General features: G+C 60.4%; 1 protein-coding gene across 1 annotated transcript; it reads right to left on the reverse strand.

Moving 5' to 3' along the window:
- Positions 1 to 9,632: 9,632 nt before the first annotated feature.
- NPM3 (nucleophosmin/nucleoplasmin 3) lies at positions 9,633 to 16,646 on the reverse strand. Its single transcript, XM_074999942.1, has 6 exons — positions 16,550 to 16,646; positions 15,282 to 15,367; positions 12,730 to 12,849; positions 11,402 to 11,495; positions 10,340 to 10,435; positions 9,633 to 10,070 (listed from the first exon to the last, which is right to left on the reverse strand). The coding sequence occupies exons 1-5, from the start codon at positions 16,617 to 16,619 to the stop codon at positions 10,347 to 10,349; spliced, it is 459 nt and encodes a 152-aa protein (XP_074856043.1). The 5' UTR covers positions 16,620 to 16,646; the 3' UTR covers positions 9,633 to 10,070; positions 10,340 to 10,346.
- Positions 16,647 to 21,506: the final 4,860 nt, after the last annotated feature.

The raw sequence follows: 21,506 nt of genomic DNA on the forward strand, positions 1-21,506 counted from the left end.
AACACACACGACTGTCCTAGGTGAGCTCCTGCTGGGACCCCTCCTGGAGCAGAAGGTGGCATTGCTTGGTCCATGGCACTGTGGCACCATCTCTCTCCGGCAGCCGGGACTTGCCCTGCACAGCCCATGGATCACTGCCACGCAAGGCTTGGAATTGTTGGTCCAGTGTTGTTCAATGGCGAGAGCCTTAGGCTGGGAAGCCCCCGGGTCTGTGCCCAGCTCTGCCTCTCGCCTGAGGGGTGATCTTGGACAGTCCCTTGGCGCTGAGCCTGCCCCGCCTCCCATCTGCCATGTCCATTTAGAGGGCAGGCGCTGTGGCATGGCACAGCTGAGTCGGGGAGCACAGGGCTCAGGAGTGGGCCCCTGCCAGGAACACGGCTCACGCACCAGCCCCCCTCCCCGCCCCCACACCTCACAGCCACCCTCCTCCTGCCCCTGACCCCCCCCACCTCTGAGCCCAGCCTCCCTCTCCCCGTCCTCCCTGGCCAGGCCTGCAGTGGTCCTTAGCTCTGTGCAAACACGACCTCCACCTTCAAACAGCAGGGCCGGGACCGAGGCCGGCCCTCCCTAAGGGCTGCTAATGGACACAGCAGCAGGGTGGCCTCCCTCGAAGGCCCACCCCCGCCCCAGGCACCCTAGGGTGACCCCCCCCGTCCCCTCCCCATGCAGTGCCCCTCCCTTTGCTGCACCCAGAAACCGCCCACCCCCTGCAGCCCTCTCCCAGCCCAGCTGCAGGTTGGCTCCAGCTTTGGGGTTCGGCTTAGAGACCGCTCCTGGGGTTGCCCCTTTCCAGCTTGTCTCCAGATCCAGGGCCGTGGCCGTCACCTCACCTCTGCTGCGTCCCAGCCGTGGGCCACCTGCTGTGACTTATGTGGGTGCAGGCCAGCAGGGGCACAGGAGCAGGCGGGGGCAGGTGGGGACCGGCCAGAAAGGTGAGGGGGCAGAGGAGCCTGGGAAGAGGTCCGGCAGGCTCTGTGGCAGGAGGGACTAGAACAAAAGCTGTCAGAGGGAGGTGGGGGCCCAGTGCAACCCCTGGAGGGGGTCTGGCCGATTCCAGCTTCATTATGCTGTTCTCAGGCTGAGCACCAGCCCCCGGCAGTCCTGCAGGGCAGGGCCTGGGGCTGAAGGAGGGGTGGGGGTTTGATCCTGTCCCCCTGGAACCCGAAGTAACGCCCGGAATCCCGCCTCGCCCCGGAGCAGGGCCTCGAGACAAGCACCGAAACCGGCCAGCCAGAGAACGCTGCCAGAGTCGGCCACCCGCGAGCCCAACCCGCCGGCGCTGGCTCAGTTGGCAGGCGACAAACCGAGGGCCGGCTGGCTGCACCCCACGCTGGGGCAGGGGGGGAGCCGGCTCCTGGGTGGCTCAGCAGGCTGGAAGGTGGACACAGCTGCCGTGTTTCATTACCGGAGGGAACAGGCTGCGAAGCAGCCAGCCGCCCAGCCGGGGAGCAGGCAGGGACCAATCCTGCACCCCAGCCAGGTGGGACTCACGCTTGGTGCCCTCTGCCCAGCTAGCCAGGTCCCTGGGGGCAAGCAGGCTGTTTGCCATGGCCAGGATTGCACTGACGCAGAGCGACCGCAGGGCCCAAGGGCAGGCCACAATCCGCACCCGTCCCCATGCAGGAAAACAAGACAACGGCTCTGTTCTAAGAGACACTTCCATGGCTGCCTCACCGCAGCTCTCTGGGGAGCTCAGCCCTTGCACCTGGGGTATATTCCTGCCAGCTGCTCTGCTGCGGCCCAGGGCTAATGGCATTCCTGCCTGCTCTCCCCTGTCTGTCCATCAGCCTCTTTATCTGTCCCCCTGCCCGGGACGCCAGGGCCTGCTTTGCTAATCACCTCGGTGGTGACAGAGCTGCAAACCTCTGTCTTCAGACACCGATAACCTCCCTTCTGCTGTTCCCTGTGCTGCAGCTTATGAAATGACTCCCCGTCCAAGCAGCCTCTCCGGGAAGGACGGCGGATGGGCCAGGAGCTCTCCCTGATCCGTCGGCAATGCAACGGAAGGCCCAGCAAAAGCCAGAACCCCAGTTCAGGGCTGAGGCACGTCCCAGGGCTAGGCCAACCGGCATGCAGAGGCCCCTGGCTGTAGCTGTGATAAAGCAGAGGATGATTTTCAGTCTTTTTTTGCTGGCATTAAATTCCCTTGAAAGGTGCAATGGAAAGATTGCAGCCTGGCCAGGCTGGAGCCGGCCTGTCCCCAGCTCCCTTGCTCTGGAGTGAGCCTGCTGTCCTGCCGGGGAACGAAGCACTCACCCCCCAAGCAAACCTCAGGAGGTGGCCCCGTCTGCAGGGCTGAGACCACCAGCCGAGCAGGTGCAGCCCAGGTCCTGTTGCCTCTTGGCCTTGGCCTCCACCTTTCCCGGGAGAAGCCAAAAACGACGCCCCCAGCCTAGTGGCGGGAAGGTGAGCAGTTTGGCGAGGCCACGGACAAACGCCACTGATTCCTGGATAGGCCCGTGGGCTCTGGACCCAGCAACCCGCACAGGGGAAAAAGCTGAAGGAGAAACGTATGGAGCCACGAGGGCTCTGGGGCGTCGGTCTGGAAGGAATCATGTGGGACTGCGCTAGCAGGGGGCTTGCCCCCCCGTCCCCTGCTCGGGGCTGAGTGGGACCTAGGAAAAAACACATGCACCAGGGACACGCTTACATCCCAGAGGCCAGGCTGGGTTAAACCCCGGCTGTGGTTCTGGGGCAGGGGAGGGGGCCAAGTCACATCTAGTCAAACCATCTCCACCTTACAGCTTATTAACCCTCTGCTCTAGGGCTCCCCCGGCCAGCAACCGCCCCAGCCACGTGCCCCCGCTGCCTGCAAGCCAGCTCAGTGGCTCCTGCGGTGGGCCAGGGCGGCTAGGGCATGGGGCTCCAGCCTGTCCTGGGTCTCCTGGCGGTGGAGATCAGGCTTCCAAGGTGGCCTTGGCCGCAACCGGCTGGGCAGAGGCCCCGGGGGCTGTTGAGTGTGGATGGGTGGACTGGTAGCTGGAGCACCCTCCATGGCCAGCCAGGGCGTAGCAGCTTGGCCAGGCCAGGGTTATCCCCATGCTCCTTTTGCTGCCCAGCAGTCCCACAGCTGCATCAGCTGCCACGCAGCATCCCCTGCTCACCATGGCGTTAGCCAGACACGTGGCTCAACCCTGGCTGGCAAGCACCCAGCTAAATCCAACCACCATGGCAGCTAACGGAGTAGCTCCCTGGCTAGCAGCTGTAGTAGGCTCTTCTCTCCCAGGGGCCGGGCTCTGGCAGAGCAGAGACCCACCGTTAGGCAGCAGGGGCTAGGTAGCCTCACAACCACATCCTGGTCCAGACAGCTGGAGCCCTGCCACCCCAGAGAGCGCAAGGCACTGGCTCAGCCCTGGTCGCCAGGGAGCAGCAGGACCTGACTGTAGGAACCAGGGCTGCAGGGCAGCTCCCTGGGCAGGTCAGCTCCTGGACCAGATCCCTGGCAGGGCTGCCGGCTGCTCCAGGCTTCGCATGAGCCCTCTGCTGCAGGTGGGCATGTCCAGAGAGCACTGCTGGGTGCCGTGGAGAGAACCACCTGGCAAGGGCATGGCGCTGCATGGGACCCATCTGCTGCGGGACAGACGCTCACATCCCCTCTGCCCGCTGCCGGCCCTTAGCCAGGGAGTCCAGCCACAGCCCCTGAGCGCCTGGCTGCCTAAGCGGCTAATCGAGGACTGAGCAGCTCCCCACCCACGGAGGGCCCCCGTTGCGCTGCTCGGCGCTGTGCAAGCCGGGGCATGAGGCAGCCTGTGACTACAGCTGGGGCTGCACACGCCTGCCCCGGTGGGTGTGTCTGTGCGACGTCCATGCCCTGAAGCTGCTGTGAGCGTGCACCAGAGTTTGCCTGTCGGGGCTACACACAGGGGCTCTGTTTCCATCTCCATCTGGGGGTCCCTGCAAGCTGCTCCCTGCTGCTGTCCGTTTCCCCAGCAGTCCGAGTTCCCTGCCCAGGACGAGAAGAGGGCAATTGCTGCAGGGTGCACCGCCGAGGAACCACGGTTTTACCCCCACTCCTGGGGACCACACCCCACAGCCTGGCCTCAGCAGGGCAGTGGAGGGGTGTTTAATGGAGCTTTCAGCCAGGCAGCTGTTGGCATCTCTTGGGTGCTGGGATGGTGCACCTAGGGCATGGGGTGACTGCCCCCCAGGAGCTGCTCCAGTCACACAGCTCTCCACAGCCAGCCCCTTGGCCCTTTCTGCGCCCCAGGTGCTAGGCTGCAGCAGGCAGCATGTTCCCAGCCAGCTCTGCCCTGGCCGTCTCTGCCGACCCAGCACTAGCCAGCGCCAGGCTCAGTGATGATGCCAAGCCTGCAGGCTGCCCAAGCCAGGGCAGCCGGACCCTGAGGAAGGTGGGGGTGAGGCCCTGGTGGGCAGAGCTCACCTGGGAGAAGGGAGCAGCAGATAGGGATGTTGTGGCCAGCCTGGGGGGAGGCACGATGCAACACCTGCTGCTGGTGCCAGGAAGCCAGGACCTGGAGATGTTGCCAGCACGAGTGATCTTCCTGGAGATTCTTCTGCAGCCCGGTGGGAGGAGAAAGGGGCCCTGAGCAGCCCTTGCCTGGCCTGCTGGGTGCAGCTCTGCAGCACAGACTGGCCCTGGAAGGGGCAAGGGAATTGCTCTGGGAAGCACCAAGTGGCAGCAAGCCCAGACCAGCGTGGAGCACCCGCCGGGAGAAGCACAAGCCAGCTCAGCCCCGGTGCAACTGGAAAGCACAGTACTGGGGCTCTACTGCCTGCCATGGGCGCTAGGTCCTCACCCCATCCAGGCATCCCCGCAGGAGCTCCCCTGCACCACGCTCCTCTCCGGCTTGACTGAGATCTCGCTGGCCTCGGACCTAGCCCCTACCTCACAGTCCCACAGGAGCGGGGCCGTCACCCTGCAACGCTGGGCGTGCTGGAGTTCACCCCACTTGGAGGAACTCTGAGAGGTTGGGGGGGAGAGTGTGAGACCCCAGCAGCACAGCAGGCAGCAGCTGGGAACCCTGAAGGGATCTGTAACCCAATCACTGCCTCCGAGGACACATCATAGATACGGGGGCAGCAGGCCTGAGGCCCCGCTGGACCACCCCTGAGAGGTGCGTGTCTGACCTGCTCGGAAGTATTGCCAGCGATGGAGACTTCACAACCCCCCCCAGGGAATTTACTCCAGTGTTTAACCCCCCGACAGTTCACAGCATCATAGAACCCTGGGGCTGGAAGGGACCTCAGGAGGTCAGAGTCCAGCCCCCTGCCTCAAGTAGGATCAACCCCCACCAAGTCATCCCAGCCAGGACCTTGTCAAACCAGGACTCCAAAACCTCTAGGGATGGAGATTCCACCACCTCTCTAGGTAACACATCCCAGTGCTTCACCTCCCGCCTGGGGAAACAGACTTTTCTAATGTCCAACCAACTCCTCTTCCTCTGTCACTTCAGACCGTTGCTCCTTGTTCTGCCGTCTTGTCACCACTGAGAACAGTTTCTCTCCATCCTCCTCCTAATGCACCCTAATACGTCACTGGCCTTCTTGGCTACAAGGGCACAGTTTGCTCATATCCAGCCTTTCATCCACTGTAACCCCTAGGTCCCTTTCTGCTACTTAGCCAGTCAGTCCCCAGCCTGTAACAGTGCTTCAGATTCTTCCATCCCAAGTGCAGGACTCTGCACTTCTCCTTGTCGAACTGCAACACATTTCTTATCCAGTCACTCTGGACCCTCCCTCTACCCTCCAAAGCATCTGCCTCTACTCCTAGCTTGGTAGCATCTGCAAAGCCGCTGAAGGTGCAATCCAACCCCTCATCCAGGCCATCAATACAGATGCTAGGGAGTTTTTCCTAATGTCCAACCTGAACCTCCCTGGCTGCAGTTTAAGCCCATCGCTCCTCGTCCTATCCTCAGAGGTGGAGGAGAAAAATTGTTCTCCCTCCTCCTGGTAATGCCCGTTTGGGTACTTGGCCATGTGGGGCTGAGCTGGAGACCAGATGCCAACAGGCTATTCCAATCCAGCCCCCGTGAGCCCGGCTTGATTGCTGGATCGGACCCACACCAAGCAGTGGTGCAGGCCATCGCCTATGGCTGCCAGTGGGCGTGCCAGCAGGGCTCAGCCGATCCCGCCAGCCCTGCCCACGAACCAGGCCGCCTCGGCGTTAGCCAAATTGTTTAAGCTGTTAACTCCACAGCTCTTTTGTTGCCCTTCAGATGTGAGATGCACCTAATCCCTTAAGCCTACATGTTCTCCAGGGATCCCAGACTTCTCCCCCAGACCTCGACAACCACACCAAATAGACTCCAAAGACCAGCAGCAAAGCCCTGGAGGAGCTGGTTTCAATCTGACCCTGGGAGAACGTTCTGCTCAATCCCTCCCAATGGCATGGCCACCGGGCCACGGAACCAGAGCCACGGACAGCGGGTCCCTGGCCCAGCAAGCGCTCATGAACACGGCACAGATGTGCCCCTTGCAATTACAATCTGACCCGTTCCTGTGACCAGCCTGACACACAATGCACTTTAGCCTGACCCGGACACCAGCAGAACACCAAGAAGGTTCCGAAGGGTCCAGATTCTGCAGCAGCGTTAGTTACTGTCCACAGAGAAGCCTCCAGCAAGGTCCTGAGACACTGCAGCTTTCATGTCGTGACGTTAGCAGAGCCTTTGATATGGTCTCCCGCCGTATCCTGGCCCTGCAAGTCAGAGAAGTATGGGATGGGTGAAAGGACTGAAAGGTGGACAGATCGTTGGGCTTGCTTGACAGGTAGGGATCAAGTGCTCAATGTTTGGTCGACAGCTGGCTATCAAGCGGAGTCCCACACGAGTCAGTTCTGGGGCTGGTTTTGTTCAACATCTTCATTAAGAACCTGGATGAGCAAGTTTTTGGATGACACTAAGCTAGGGGGAGAGGTCGAAATGCTGGAGGTTGGGGATACGGTCCCAGGAAACCCAGAAAAAGGGGAGGATGGGGCCAAAAGAAATCTGACGCAGCTCAACAAGGAGACGTGCAGAGTCCTGTGTGTGGGACGGAAGAATCTCAAGCCTTGTTACAGGCTGGGGACTGACTGGCTAAGCAGCAGTGCAGCTGAAAAGGACCTGGGGATTGCAGTGGATGAGAGGCTGGATATGAGCCACCAGGGTGCCCTTGTAGCCCAGAAGGCTAATGGCATATTGGGGTGCAGTAGTAGGTACATAACAGCAGATCTAGGGAATTATTCCCCTTTATTTACACCCCTCCTAGAGCGGGAAGGGACCTCGGGAGGTCATCTAGTCCAGTCCCCTGCCCTCTCGGCAGGACCAAGCACCCTCCCTGGCATCTATTTGCCCCAGTCCCTAAACAGCCTCCTCAAGGACCGAACTCACAAGCCCGGGTTGAGCAGGCGCCTGCACAAACCTTGACACAAGCAAGGCCACATTGAGGGGAGGGGAACCAGCCGCTGGGTCTGTGCGCAGACTCAGGGCTCTCTTCCAAGCACCGGTAAAATTCAGGGGGCTTGGGCTCCAACTGGAAGCCTCTTGCGGGGTAACCTGCTGCAGCGCACACACCTCTGCAGCCATCGGCGGGGGAGAGGCACACCTAGCGGGCTAGCCCCGGCCGCCAGCGAGGCCGTCCATTCCCTGGTGGGTAAAACAGGCGCACCCCCTTCCTTCCCAAGTCCTCCCTGGGCCAGGAGCTGGGCCCCGGGCAGCCACGGCGCGGCCAGGCTGCCCCCTCGTGGCTACACACGGGAACTCCTATTCCACGCAGCCCGGCAGCACAAGGCAGAGGCGCGGGTAGCAGAGCGACGTGCGCACACGCAGACCTGACTCGTGCCACTCTCCGTCCAAACTGTCTTCACCGGCCCGTGCCTCAGTTTCCCCTTCACAAAGGTTATACTAAGCAATCATTTCCCTCCATTCCAGCCCCTCCCCGCAAGCCCGGCTGCGACCCCACTGGCGCCAGTTGTATTCCTACCGTCGCCCAGATCATCAGCCTGCTAGGACAGGAATCACCGGCCACGCGCCTCCCGGTCGCCTTTCACAGCCAGGCTCGCCGGGGCTGGGGCCAGCTCACTCCTGCCTTGCAGCACCACTGCTCTTTGCCAGAGTCCCCATCCCTGGGAGCAACCAATCCCCTCCCCAAGGCTGGTGCAGCTTTACCCGCACCGGGACATCACCGTGCCGCAGCCACTCAGCGACTCCCCGAGGGATGGCGAGTGCCGCGGCCGAATGCGGCATTCCCCAAGCCGGCCATCGAGCGTGTCAAGGCACCTTCCTGCAGAGCTTCCCCGCCTGCAAACACCGACTGTGAGCGGCTTGTCTGGCCCTTGACTCCCCCACTCCTCCCTCCTGTTCACCTCCTGCCAGCCTCCCACCCCCGTGCTTCCAACCCTGGCCCCCAGAAAGCCCCACAAAGCCACGGCACTATCCCTCCCCTGCCTGCACGCCACGGGCAGGGCGCTGGGCAGCCGAGGCCACCGCCGGCTGTTCTGCTCACCCACCAGCCTCACTGGGGCCCCAGACTTGTCCAGCTCCAGCTGTCCTCAGCTCATCTGTCACCAGCTTCTCCAGGCCAGGTCATTTCTGAGCCATCTGGCACAACAAGGTCCCTGGGCGCTACTGCAACACTAACTGCCCTTTGGGGTGCCGAACACCCAAGAACCCGGCCAACCCAGAGAGGATCAGAGCAGGCGGAGATCACGGTCGCCCTGTAGAAGGGCCGGTCAGCCCCAGCCAGGGATGCCCCTGGGGAGCCACTAGCAATGCAGGCAGATTGCAGGCTTCCCAGGGAGCTTGGATCTTCTCCAGGGGGAGGGGAAAGTTGGAGCAAGTCCTAAGTCCTTGCACACAACACCTGCCACTGGGGCATAAAGCTCCCACCTCCCTTTGATTCCTGGGCTCTCCCACTGCCTGGGCCCCTTCCCACCATCTGACCTCCCCCAGCACCCACTGGCAGGGAACAGTTCCCAGGCACCACCAGTGCTATGTCCTGCTGGCTGGGGGGCCCTGCTTCCGCTCCAGGTCTCCCTCCCTGCTGGGAAGACGGGTGAGGAACCAAGCTACGCAAAGGAACACTGTGCCAGTGAAAGGCAATGCCCTGAACCGATCCAGGGAAACCAAGGCCAATACAATTAGGCACGGAGCTCCCTGCCACTCGACTGCGGGGAGGGGGGAGGAGTCTGTGGGTTTTAAAGCACAGCTGGGAGCTAGGGAAGGGACAGGGGGCAAGCCCCTGGACCCAGGGGGGACTCCCAGCAGATGGCAGCTCTACAGCTGCTGCCCCCGGCCAGCTGAGATCTCTCAGCCCCTCTGGGGAGGGGATGGTGCTGCTGCTGGAACCAGGACAGAGCTGGGAGAAATGCAAACAGACCAGCCCCTGGCACCCACCTTCCCCCACTGCTAGCACAGGGCTATCTTCCAGCACTGAGATCAGCCTACGTGGGCCTTGCCCAAGCCAGGGAACTGGGTTACTGCTCTGTGCCAGAGCAGACATGGGCCCTCCCATGGCTGATCTCACTCCCAACTCCTAGCCGCAGGGGGGAGCGCCAGGGAGGCTGCAAGCACAGGCTGTGCTGGGGTAGGACTCGCGACCCTGCAGCCAGGCCGTGAGCATCCTGGCGTCTCCGCGGAGCAGGGCTGCAGGACAGATGCCGTAGCAGGCCGGGCTGGCGAGGGGCGGAAGGGCACAACGAGGGAGCCGTTCCCAGCCTGCAACGAATCCGGACAGTTTATTGCAAGGGGCTCAAGGACCCAGCAAGGTGCAGCGACCGAGCAGGAAGCTTGCCCCATAACGCCCTGCGGCGCAGACAGGCCTCGGGTGCCGTGAGCATGAGGTATTGTGCTCGGGAAGGGAGCTGTGGGCTGGGGACAGGGACAAGGGCTCCTCTAACACCTCCCCATGGAAAGGCAGCACATACTAAAAAGGGCTTAACACCCCCCACTCCTGTGGGGGGGGGGGGGAGGGGAGATGCCAGCACCAGACCAACCCTGCTGGCACTGGTGAAACTGGCCCAGCACCACCGGCGAGGCCCCAGCCGGAAGAACCGGCAAACTGACAAGTCAGCCAGCCAAGTCCCAGGGAGCAGCGGTCCACGGGCAGGTCTCCTGCTGGAGCCGGGGCAGCACCTGGGGACAAAGGCAGAGGTGAGACCACTTCCACTCCGGCTGGGGGCGGCCGCAGCCCGCCTGGCACCAGGGCTCAGCCGACGCCGGAAGGGGGCGAAGGGCTCCCCCTCCCCAACGAGCTCTTCCTGCAGGAGCGGCCCCAGCCCAGCACAAAAGCACCTCCCGGGCCAGGAACACGGGGCCCCCCCGCCCTGCCGACGTCACACAGCCGCACCAGGAGCCTGTCCGGGATCCTGCCAGCCCAGCCCAGCCCAGGCCGGCACCCGCACCTCTCTGCTATTGCCTCCTCCGCTGCTTCCTGGCCGGCATGACGGGGCTCAGCTCCTCCTCGCTCTCCTCGCTCTCCGACAGCGCTCTCCTGTGCACTGGGACACACACGCAGGCCTCACTGACCGGCATCCCCATGTCAAGGCTGGGGGCCAGGCCAGGCCTGTGGAACACCAGGGCACCCTCCCAGCCCCGCTCTCACAGCTGCCCTCCCCAGGGCCCTCGCTGCCCAGGTGTGATGGAGTGGGGGGTGAGAGAGAGTCAGGCTGGGGGTGTGTGTGAGACAGGCAGAGGCTATGGATGACCCCTGGGGCTCTAACCTAGGCTGGCAGGTAACACCTCTGTCCTGAACACAGAGCAGGGAGGAGCTGAGCGGGGTTTGAATCGGAGGCGGCAGTTAGGCGCTGGGGGAGAGGGAGCTGGAAGGAGCCAGCCTGGTGAGGGGGGAAGCTACACCCCAGAGGGGCACCCCTCCGGCTCCCCTCCCCAGGACGGGTTGGAATGACTGTCTCTGACTGCTGCACTGACACCTCTGTCGCCTCATAAACTCCCCGTTCTCCTGCTGAGTGAGAATCACTCCTGCCTGCGGCCGGGGGGCAGCGCCTGGGGACCCCTGAACCCCATCACACCATGGCTGGGACCTGCCCATGGGAGAGCACCAGGGGCCTGGCCTGCGGGTCACCAGACCCACCCAATGGCTTCAAGTCTCCAGCACTCACTGAGCAGCCCAGGGGTGGCTCTGGGGCCGCCCACCCAAACACGCCACGTGCTCAGCCAGGCGGAGCAGGAGCTGGTCGGGGCAGGCAACAGCGGTCGCTGAGCAGCCCAGGGGTGGGGCTTGGCTGAGCGTATGGGAAGCTGAACCAGCATGGGCGGGTAACAGGGCTCGGGCACCAGCCCCTTCTCAGAGCACTGGCTCTGCAGACACAGCCCAGACCCGACACCTGTTCGGCCAGTGACACAGGAAATGCCTCCCATATCCGCAGCCCCCTTCGGAGAGCACGGCTGGCCAGGCACGCGGCCCCTGGTCTCTCAGGCTGCCCCCCACACCTCCCGCTCCTTACTGATCTGGTGCTGCCCGGACAGGTGCACAGGGCCGGAGCCGGATTTCAGGTGGAAGGTCACAGGTGGCTGGAGCTGAAAGTTGTTCAGGCTCAGCTGGGAAGAGACAGTGGGAGGCAGCAGAGTTAGAGGCCGGGCCTGAGCCCAGGGCTCCCCCGACTGGAGGGGTACATGGCTTGTAGCTGCCCCAGCCTCACCCAAAGTGCATGATGCTCCGCCCCGCCCCCGGGTGTGTGCAGCTCCCAGCACTCCACAGCCACAGCTGCAAGGGCAGGGGAACCCAGTGACCAGGGAACCGCCGGGCAGGGGAAGAACACTGAAGGCAGCCAAGGCCCCATGCACACAGCCCGGCCGGTGCCTCTCCACCCTGGCCTGCCAGCCTCCTGCTAGCTCAGCCTCCCACCCCACAGCTCTGATGCATCTTAACCCCAGCCGCCAGCCCAGTCCTGGCTCAACCTCTCCCCTGCTGCAGAGCAGCAGCACAGCCACCTGCTAACCCAGATGTGGGAGCCAGGGCTCTGAACGTGCACACTGGCATCTGCAGAGGGAAAGGAGAGGCCCCCCTGCTGCAGCAGCACCTGGGCTTATAGCAGGGTGGGCAAAAACTTCTGCAGGTGGCCACTGAGAATTGTGGTGGGTGGTCACAGAAATGCAGGGGAGCCGGGCGCCAGGATGGAGTTTGGACCCAGCAGGGGGTTCTGACCTGGGGCAGGGAGCTGGGGTGCAGGAGCGGGTGTGAGGTGCAGGCTCTGGCCTGGAGCGCAGCTCATTGAGCTGAGTGGGGCTACTGAGGTGTGCAGGCAGCCAAAGCTGCCAACTGCTGCTCCCAAGCATGTCTCTGCACATCCCGTGGGGGGGCAGTGGGTCTCCCTGCACTGCCCACGCCTGCGGCTCCCATTGGCTGCTTTCCAGCCAACGGGAGCTCGGAGGATGGTGCTGAGGGCGGGAGAGCATGCAGAGGCCTGCTGCCTGTCCCAGGAGCATGCAGACACACTCGCCTGTAACCTCCTCCTGTGGCACTTCTGGGGCAGGGTGGCTGGAGCCACAGCAGGCAGGCAGGCAGGCAGCCTGAGCACCCCACTGGGCCATGGGGAGTTCTCCTCCGGAGCTGGCTGGCCTGGAGGGTCGCAGTGGGACGGATGCACAAGCAGCATTTTGTCCACCCTGGTTTATAAGCTCCTTGGATGACACACAATTAACTGACGAGCGCTGAATCCGTCCAGCTGAGGCCTTGGTGACTCAACCAGCAGGCTGGGCAAAAGGCAAGAGCCCAAGCCCATGGCTTACACGCCTCCCCCAGCTCCCAGGCATCCCCCACAGATCCTTTTACCATGGGTTGGCACGACAGCTTCAGATTGGCCACCGGCACGGCAACCTCTTGGTTCTGGTGGTCACGCCCCACGACTTCCACCACATTGCATTCGTCCTTTGCGCCGGCGGTCAGGCAGACCTGGCGGGGGCAGAGCCAGGAGCAAACAGGGCGCAGCGTTAAGGGATTGAGAGAGGGACGGAGGAATTATTGTTGCAAGCCCCGTTCTAGATCTCCACCAGACCCTGGGACGCAGCAGGCCCGGTGAGAGGCCTCTGACGAGCTGAGGAGTCACCGATTCTGTTTGCGCCGCCCACGGGCAGGTGTCACATTCATATCTGAAGCGACGAGTGTGATTTCAAATGTCTGCTTCTGGGAGACAGCACTGGTGGCTGGGCCACCCCACTGCGAGGAAACCGTCAGCCCCCTGCCTAGCTGCACTTCGCTACGTACCACAGGCGGTGCCAACCCACAGCTGTGAACATTCAGACCAGCACGTGGCGAACGGCCACTGCCTAATTAGGACTGACGTGTGCTTGGACAGGGGACTGGCTCATGTGACAAACTCCATCAGACAATGAGAAGTCCTGTGGCACCTTATAGACTAACAGGTATTTTGGGGCATATTCGTGGGCAGAGACCCACTTCACCATGAAAGCTCACGCTCCACAATATCTGTTCATCTATAAAGGTGCCACAGGACTGCTCATTGTTTCTGAAAATACAGACTAACTCAGCTCCCCTCTGATACTCGTCCCCATGCAAGAAACTCCATAAGAACAGCCAGACTGGGTCACACCAAAGGCAAAGGTCCATCCAGCCCAATGTCCTGTCTGCTAAGAGTGGCCAGTGCCAGGTGCCCCAGAGGGAGTGAACACAACCGGTAACAATCTCTCTCCTGCCATCCATCTCCGGCCTCTAACAAACAGAGGCGAGGGACACCATTCCTGCCCACCCTGGCTAAGGGCCAGTGACGAACCTAACCTCCACGAATTTATCTAGCTCTTTTTTAAACCCTGTTACAGTCCTGCCCTTCAGAGCCTCCAGGAGTTCCCCAGGTTGACTGTGTGAAGAAGTTCCTTTTATTTGTTTTAAACCTGCTGCCCATTAATTTCGTTGGGTGTCCTCAAGTTCTGATATTATGGAACAAGTAAATAATTCTTCCTTCCTCCTCACCACTCGTCATTTTATATACCTCTAGGCCCTCTTAGTCCCCTCTTTCCTAAGCTGAAGAGTTCTAGTCTCTTTAAGCTCCCTTCATAGGGGACCCGGTCCAAATCCCTTATCATTTTAGCTGCCCTTGTCTGAACGTCCTCCAGACAAAAAGGTTCAGAAAAGGGCAACAAAAATGATTAGGGGGTTTGGAGCGTCTGCCATACAAGGAGAAATTAAGACCTGGACTTTTTAGATTAGAAAAAAAAAGACGGTTAAGGGGGGATACGATAGAGGTTTATAAAATCATGACTGTTGTTATTAACTCCTTCTCACAACAAAAGACCTAGGGGTCACCAAATGAAATTAGTAGGCAGCAGGTTTAAAACAAACAATAGGAAATATTGTTTCACGCAAAGCACAGTTAACCTGTGGAACTCCTTGTCGGAGGATGTTGTGAAGACCGAGACTATAGAAGAGTTTAAAAAAAGAACTAGATAAATTCCTGGGGGATGGGTCCATCAATGGGTATTAGCCAGGACGAGCCTGGACAGTGTCCCGGGCCTCTGTTTGCAAGAAGCTGGACATGGGCGACAGGGAATTGATCACTTGATCCCTCTGGGGCACCTGGCATTAGCCAGTCAGAAGACAGGACACTGGGCTTGATGGACCTATGGTCGAACTAGTCTGGCTGTTCTTATGTTCAATGCCAATATATGTTTGTCAAGATGAGGAGACCCCATCTATAGGCAGTGTTCAAGCTGCGGGCGTACCAAGGTTTTATGTAAGGGCAATAAGATATTCTCTATCCCTTGGGACACACTCTCCCCAAGAACCATGGGATTCCACCCACATGGACAAGGGTATAGAGAGCCCAGCATGGCATCTCCCCAGTGATGCAACTTGCCCGAGGACGGCCAGGAATGCACAGGCAGAGAGCTCAGAACAGAGCCCAGGTGCGGAGCCTGCTCTAACCACCAGCACATGCCCGGGGTGTGTGTGTGTGTGTGTGTGTTTGAAACACCCTGGGAGTCAAGTAGGCCAGGCTGCATCATGTGACTGTTTCCCCAGCTCTCCTGCATGCACCGCTGTCGCCTGGAGGCTGTGTTCCCATCCTAGGGCTGCTCCCCAGCCAGAGCCAGCCCAGGCCGAAGGGTCCAGCAGCGGGAAGGCGAACCCAGGAGCGGCACCAGGCCTGCCGTTGAGGAGGCAGGGCCTGAGCGTGAGCTGCGTTTCTTTTGCTTACGATCACCATTAAGACACAGTGCGAGGGCTCCCCTGTACCCTGTTCCTACCACCTCCAGAAGCCACTACCACCAGCTTCAGAGCCCATCACAAACCTTCTGGGGAGGGCAGCACAGTGGCAGCGAGAGAAAGTCAGTGACATGAGCCCCACGTGCAGCCCAAGGGATCCCTCTTACCACAGACAGGGCCAGAATGTGCTCAGAGTCGTCATCTTCATCCACCTTGAAAGTATAGGACCTGGTGCTGCCCGTCAACTCGCAGCCTGGGGAACCATATGAAGAGTCAGTAAAGCCCAGGGAACTGGCTATTTGCTCCCAAAGAGCCCTCAGGAGACACTCTGCGGCCAATCACCCACCTGAACCCCAAGCTCTGCCCACCCGGCATCCTGCCTGCAGCTCCAGAAGCTGGTGGCTGGCTGTGACTCACCCCAGAGGCAGCTGCATTGCAGCGGTCAGAAAAGGCACCAGCCCATAGGCACAGCCAGGGGAGCGGCACTGTGGCCGCCCTTGGGGTAAAGGCTGGAGTCCTCCTCCCAGCAGCTTGTCCACCTGGGGCTGCTCCAGAGCCAGCTCCCTCCAGGGCTGGGCAGCTGAGACAGTGGCCAACAGTAGGGCGGGAGGGAAGGTGGCAGGGCTGGGAACAGCTGCAGGGAAGTACCAGGTGGTACCTGGGCTCTCCGGCCACGCACGTGGGGCGCCGGAGGCGGGGGAGGAGGGGCAGAGAGCCCACGTGGGGGGTCGGAGCCAGAGAGCCCAAGCGGGGCGAGCTACCCGCTCGACATGACACACCTCCCCCCGGGCGCCTCTCAGCCGGTCTCACCACAGACCCTCCTCCCCCGCCTCCGGGCACCTGCGTGCGCCCCGACCCGGCTCCCCCAGCTCCACTTAGAGCACCAGCTCCGCGCACCCCAGCTTTGGGTCGCAGCCTCCCGCCGCGCCCCAGGGCCAATGCCCTCCCGCGGGCGTTCTCAGCTCCGACGCCCCACGTGCGCCCGCTGCCTCCGGCTCCGGCGTCTCCAGTCCCCCACGTGCGTCCCCCGCCCCACTCCCCCCGGGCTCCTGCCCCCACGTGCGTCCCCCGCCCCACTCCCCCCGGGCTCCAGTCCCCCACGTGTGCAACCAGCGCCCCACGTGCGCCCCACTGCCCCCGGCGTCTCCAGTCCCCCACGTGCGTCCCCCCCCGCCCCACTCCCCCCCCGGGCTCCTGTCCCCACGTGCGTCCCCCCCCCGCCCCACTCCCCCCCGGGCTCCTGTCCCCACGTGCGTCCCCCCCCGCCCCACTCCCCCCCCGGGCTCCTGTCCCCACGTGCGTCCCCTTCCCCCCGGCTCCTGCCCCCACGTGCGCTCCCGGCCCCAGCGGCTCCCCGCTCCACGTGCGCTGCCAGCCCAGCCCAGGCCGGCTCCCGCCTCTCCAGCGCCGCCCGCCCCGGCCGGGCCCCGCTCACCGAAGGCGAAGTTGCCGAGGCAGGGCGCGTCCGCGGCCCCGCGGCTCTCCAGCTCCAGGAAGGCGGCCATGGCTGCGGCGAAAGGCCGGTGCGGGCAAGGGGCGGGTCGGATCCCGCCCCGAGCCAAAGTCCCGCCCCCAGCGACTCGCTTCGGGGCCCTACCGCCAGCCCCGCCCCCAGCCACCCCGGCTCTGGGCCGAGCCCCCGCAGTCACACCAGCCTGGGCTCGCACCGGAGCAGCTTTGGCTGCGCAGCGCCTCCCTCTGCCCGGCCCGGCTCCGAGTATTCCGCACGCCCAGCGCCCCGGCTGCAAGCTGCCGCCCCGTCTCCGGCCGAGGGGGGATTCACTCTGGCGCAGGACTTCCAGATGGGACCAGCTCCAAGGTCCCGCCCGCACAGCCGTCAGTGCACCCCCCGTACCTCGGCGTGAGCGCCCTTGCGCGGAGAAGGGCCGGAGACACTCCCGGGCCTCCCCCAAGGGAGGGTGGAAATAACAGGCGGGGGTGGAGGTGAGCCCCAGAAAACCTGTTAAAATTACGTATGAATTGGTCTCATCAGACACCCATCCACTAGAGGGATGGGGAGACCCTAAGCTCTCCCCTGGGGTTGGAACAAGCCCTTTCACACACACACACACACACACACACAATGGAAGGGACTCCCTAGGATGGAGCACGGCAGAGAGGGGGCCAGGGGACCACAAGCTGAGTGTGCCTCAACAGTGATGCTGTGGCAAATGAAGCAAACATGATTCTGGAGGTGTAAACAGGAGTGTTGTGAGCAAGAGAGGAGAAGTCATTCTTTAGGCCTCAGGTGTAGAACTGTGTCCAGTTCTGGGCACCACATTTTCAGAAAGATGTGGAGAAGTTGGAGAGGGCCCAGAGAGGAGGAACTAAAATGATTCAAGGTCTAGAAAATATGAGGTATGAGAGAAGATTAAAAGAGTTGGGATTGTTAGTTTGGAAAAGAAAAGTCTGAGGGGGGACAGGAGATTAGCTTTCAAATACCTACAAAGGGTGTTACAGGGAGGAGGGAGAAAAATTGTTCTCCTTGGCCTCTGAAAATACAACAAGAAGCAATGGGCTTAAATTGCAGCAAGGGTGGATTAGGTTGGACATCAGGAAAGATTTCCTGTCCAGGTCGTTAAGCTCTGGAATTAATTGCCTGGGGTGGCCGTAGAATCTCCATCTTCAGAGATCCTGGCTGGGTAAACATCTATCAGGGATGAGCTAGATGGCACTTGGTCCTGCCACAAGGGGCTGGACTTGATGACCTCTTGACGTCCCTTCCAGTTCTAGTGTTCTATGATTCTTTGGGTTTCCATGTAAAAGCCCCATTTGGGTCTGCTCTGTCCCTCAGTTTTCCCACCTCAAACATCTGAAACTTGACCTGGACGTGTCAGAGAGGTCGCCATGTTAGTCTGTATCTTCGAGAACAACAGGAAGTCCTGTGGCACCTTACAGGCTAACAGATATTTTGGAGCATAAACTTCCGGGGGAAAAGACCCATGTCATCAGATACAGGTCTTTGCCTGTGAAAGCTTATGCTCCAGAATGTTAGTCTAACAGGTGCCATGGGGCTTCTTGTTGTCCTTGACCTGGAAGGAGTCTCTGTTCCTTGGGTAGGGGAGCAGATTCTAAGAGATGGAAAAGCCATTTTCTTTGAGCACATGGAGTAGCTGCTGGGGCAGCATGCAACAGACGGGTTCGAAGAAGGAAGTCCCAGAACACACAGACCGAAACGCAACACGGAAAACAGACTGGGCCTCAAAACAAGAGGAGAAAGTCAGTGGGGGGAGGTGTACCTCTTGTGGTTTCGCTGCTGGATGCATTGTGCACGTAGCAGTGTTTACTTGTTCTATGCTCTTCAGCCACTAGGTGACACAGTGAGATGTATACCGTTTCAGGCACGGTGTTGTCCCTAGCAAACAAGGCAGGGATTCAAGCTGTCTGGTACTGTATACCTGTTTTCTGGAATAAATGCCTGTTTAAGATGAACTGAGACCATAGATTATGACCAGAAAATAAAAATAGTTTGCTCTTACACTTGCCATCTGTAAATCTCAAAGGGCTTGGAAAGAAAGCTTTGTTAGTCCCACTTCACAGATGGAGAAACTGAGGCACTGGATGGTTAAGTGACTTACCCATAGTCACCTAAATGGCCAAGCCAAGAATAGAATTCACATCTCCCGAGTGCCAGTCCAAAACTCTGTTCACCAGGCCGTATCATCCTCCCTTGCTTTCCTGTATCGATCCTGCCCAGATCCTGTCTCAGCCCCTATCACATCGCTATCCAGATTTAAAGAAAAGCTACACAACCTTCTAATTCTTCTGTAACTATACTGGCTGAGCAGATCTCTCTTTCAATTGCTTGACATCGTAGCTTAGGAGACATGACTAATAGGGGTGTAGTAACAGACTCTGAGAGGCATATGAATGTCCATCTGTGGCTTGTTCTGGTCAGATTCTGGTTTGGGGAGGGGCTCGTCTTTCTAGGATTCACTCAGATGTGTAGTCAGCACTTCGCTAAGCCCTTGCACCAGGAAGGGTGCAGTCAAGTTGATCTGAACAACAAATCTAAGAACCGATACCACTGGTGTCAGAGATTCCAGCCTCAGATGGACCATAACACTGGTCAGTGTCTCATGCTCCAGGGGGTATAACTCACTGATTACACAAGAGCGACGGTGAAGTTTTTGCATGCTGCAGTTGAGACGCTCCATGTAAGAACGCAGGAATTTCCAGATGGGGTTGGACCCAAGGGCCAGCTAACCCAGTCTGCAGAAACCTCAGAGCAGCAGAGGTAAGGTGATCTGTCCCCAGAGCCCCATTAAAGTCTCATTTTAATGTTTGAAAGTGTGGGGTTTTCTATCCCTTCCAAAACCCTTTTCCCCTTGTGTTAGCTAAAACAAGCCTGGACAGCCTCATTATCCATGTAAGTGAACCACTTTGAGGCTAAATTCTTGGCCTCAATTTCCAAGAATTACACAGCGTGTCAGAAGTATTTCCTTTGGCCAGCTGAGTTTGCCACCTTTCAGTTTCATGGAATGGCCTCTGGGGTATTATTACTGGTTCTCTTCTGATGCAGACCTGGCTGGAACACACTGGTAAGTACAGCAATTACTCTAGATACAGAGCCTGACCCTGGCAAAACCCATACGCAGGGCTCAGACCGATGGTTCCAGGAATGGAGAGGCGTGGGTAGGGAAGGTGGAGGCTTTATTTTCAGGTCAACAGCTTGTAGCTAGCAAAGGTGCCAGCCAGTAGTAAAGGCCTTTAAGACCCACCCAGGCAGTGCTGTAGGAATCCGAGAGAATCGGTATTGCATGTCGCAGCTCCATAGCATGCAGGGGTCAGTGTTACTGCCAGAGTGGCTCTGCGGCTAGTGGCTATCCTAGCGTTGCTCACCGGCCTGGCTGCCCGTAGAGAGTTAGCTCTCTGTAAGAATGTACCCCACAAACATTATGGTTTGATGCTGGCTGGTGATTTAAAAACCAAATGGCCACACTGTAGTTTCACCTCCTTGCTCATGCACCGGGGCACCCGGCCAACTCCCCAAAGGAAAAAGCTCCTTTCTAGGTGGATGCACTTGATTTAGCAGCTGCGTAGGGGAGCTGGGGGGGGGGGCGCTGGTGAAATGTCGTATTTACAGTATTTTATTTCCTCCCAGTAAAACCGGAAGGGTTATTACCCCACCGGGACCCTAATGTGTTTTCCCGTAACTGGCCTCTCCTTGGATGTTGAAAGAGAAGGGAAGGGGAGCAGTGAAGGGAGGAGGAGACCTAGACTCTTAGGGCTGGTGAGTGGTGGGAGAAGCGGATCGTCCCCTCTAACCTCTGGACTCCCACACACTAACTGCTCACCTCTTATTCAAACCCAGCTCGGCTCCTCCCCGCTCTCCGCTCAGGGACAGAGGTGTTACCCGCTAGCTTAGGTTACAGCCAGCAGGGGGTCACCCCAGCCCATGTGAGCTGCTCAGCCTGTTCCCCTCCCTCTGCCCACCTGCCACTACATCACCTCTCTCCCCAACGGTGAACTCAGTCACGCACCCAGTGACCTGGGGAAGTTCCCACCCCCCCCCCGCCCCCGACCCACCAGGTAACGCATCGGCCGTGACAGCGGTGCTCCCCTCTGCCGGGGCGGTGTCCTGCTGGAGCCGCTCCACCTCATCCGGCTGCTGGCCAACTTTGAGGGGCTGTTGTGGCCCCACCCTCTGCGGTTGTACCAGCCCCTCCTCTTCCCTGGCCGGGCCCATGAGCTCAGTGAGCCTTTCCCAGAACGCCAGGACTTCCTATACCCTCGATTCTCCACCCGGGGAGCCTCCCCCTCCCATAACTCTCTCAGCAAGCCCAGGGGTCCCCTCCCACTTCTGCACTGTGGCTCAGTTGGGGGGAACCTGGTGGACCCTTGGGGCACCTCCCTGGGTGCAAACAGCAGGTGGGACAAGTGCTCCTCCCAGTCCTGTGGGTGCAGATACATAAGCCTCCAGCATCTGCTTCAGTGTCTCAAGGAACCGTCCCACCAGCCCGTCGGGCCGGGAGCGACGCTCCGAGGCCCAGGAGAGCAGATCAGGCTTCTCCCGCCAGCACTGGCGCAGGGCGGACATGAAGTCAGCCCCCTGTTGGCTGAGGCCATCCTTGGGGAACCCCACCCTGCCAAAAATGGCCAGCAGAGCATCTGCCACTGGGTCTGCAGAGCCCCGGCCTTGGGGTAGCAACATCCACCACCACCAGGATGTATTTCTTCCCCATACGGGTTGCCTTGCCGGTGGGCCTCACTGCCTCTATTGCTGCCTTCTGGGAAGGCTCCCCTACAATGGGCAGGCTCCTTACACCAGCTTTCCCTCAGGCTCAGGCTTTCCCCACCCTCTGGCAGGAGCCGTAGGCCCAGCAGTACCACTGCACGGCCGCAAATATCCCTGGCCAATAAAAGGCCTGAAGCAGCCTCAGACCGGTGAA

Source organism: Carettochelys insculpta, chromosome 7 (genome assembly GCF_033958435.1).
Source record: "Carettochelys insculpta isolate YL-2023 chromosome 7, ASM3395843v1, whole genome shotgun sequence".
In the NCBI taxonomy this organism is placed as follows: domain Eukaryota; kingdom Metazoa; phylum Chordata; order Testudines; family Carettochelyidae; genus Carettochelys; species Carettochelys insculpta.

Coding starts and splice junctions, on each gene's coding strand:
- NPM3 (XM_074999942.1), bottom strand. CDS start 16,619: ATGGCCGCCTTCCTGGAGCTGGAGAGCCGCGGGGCCGCGGACGCGCCC. Junction 11,496..12,729: donor AGCTGTCGTGCCAACCCATG/GTAAAAGGATCT, acceptor GTCTCTTCCCAG/CTGAGCCTGAACAACTTTCA. Junction 10,436..11,401: donor GTCCGGGCAGCACCAGATCA/GTAAGGAGCGGG, acceptor TGTGTGTCCCAG/TGCACAGGAGAGCGCTGTCG.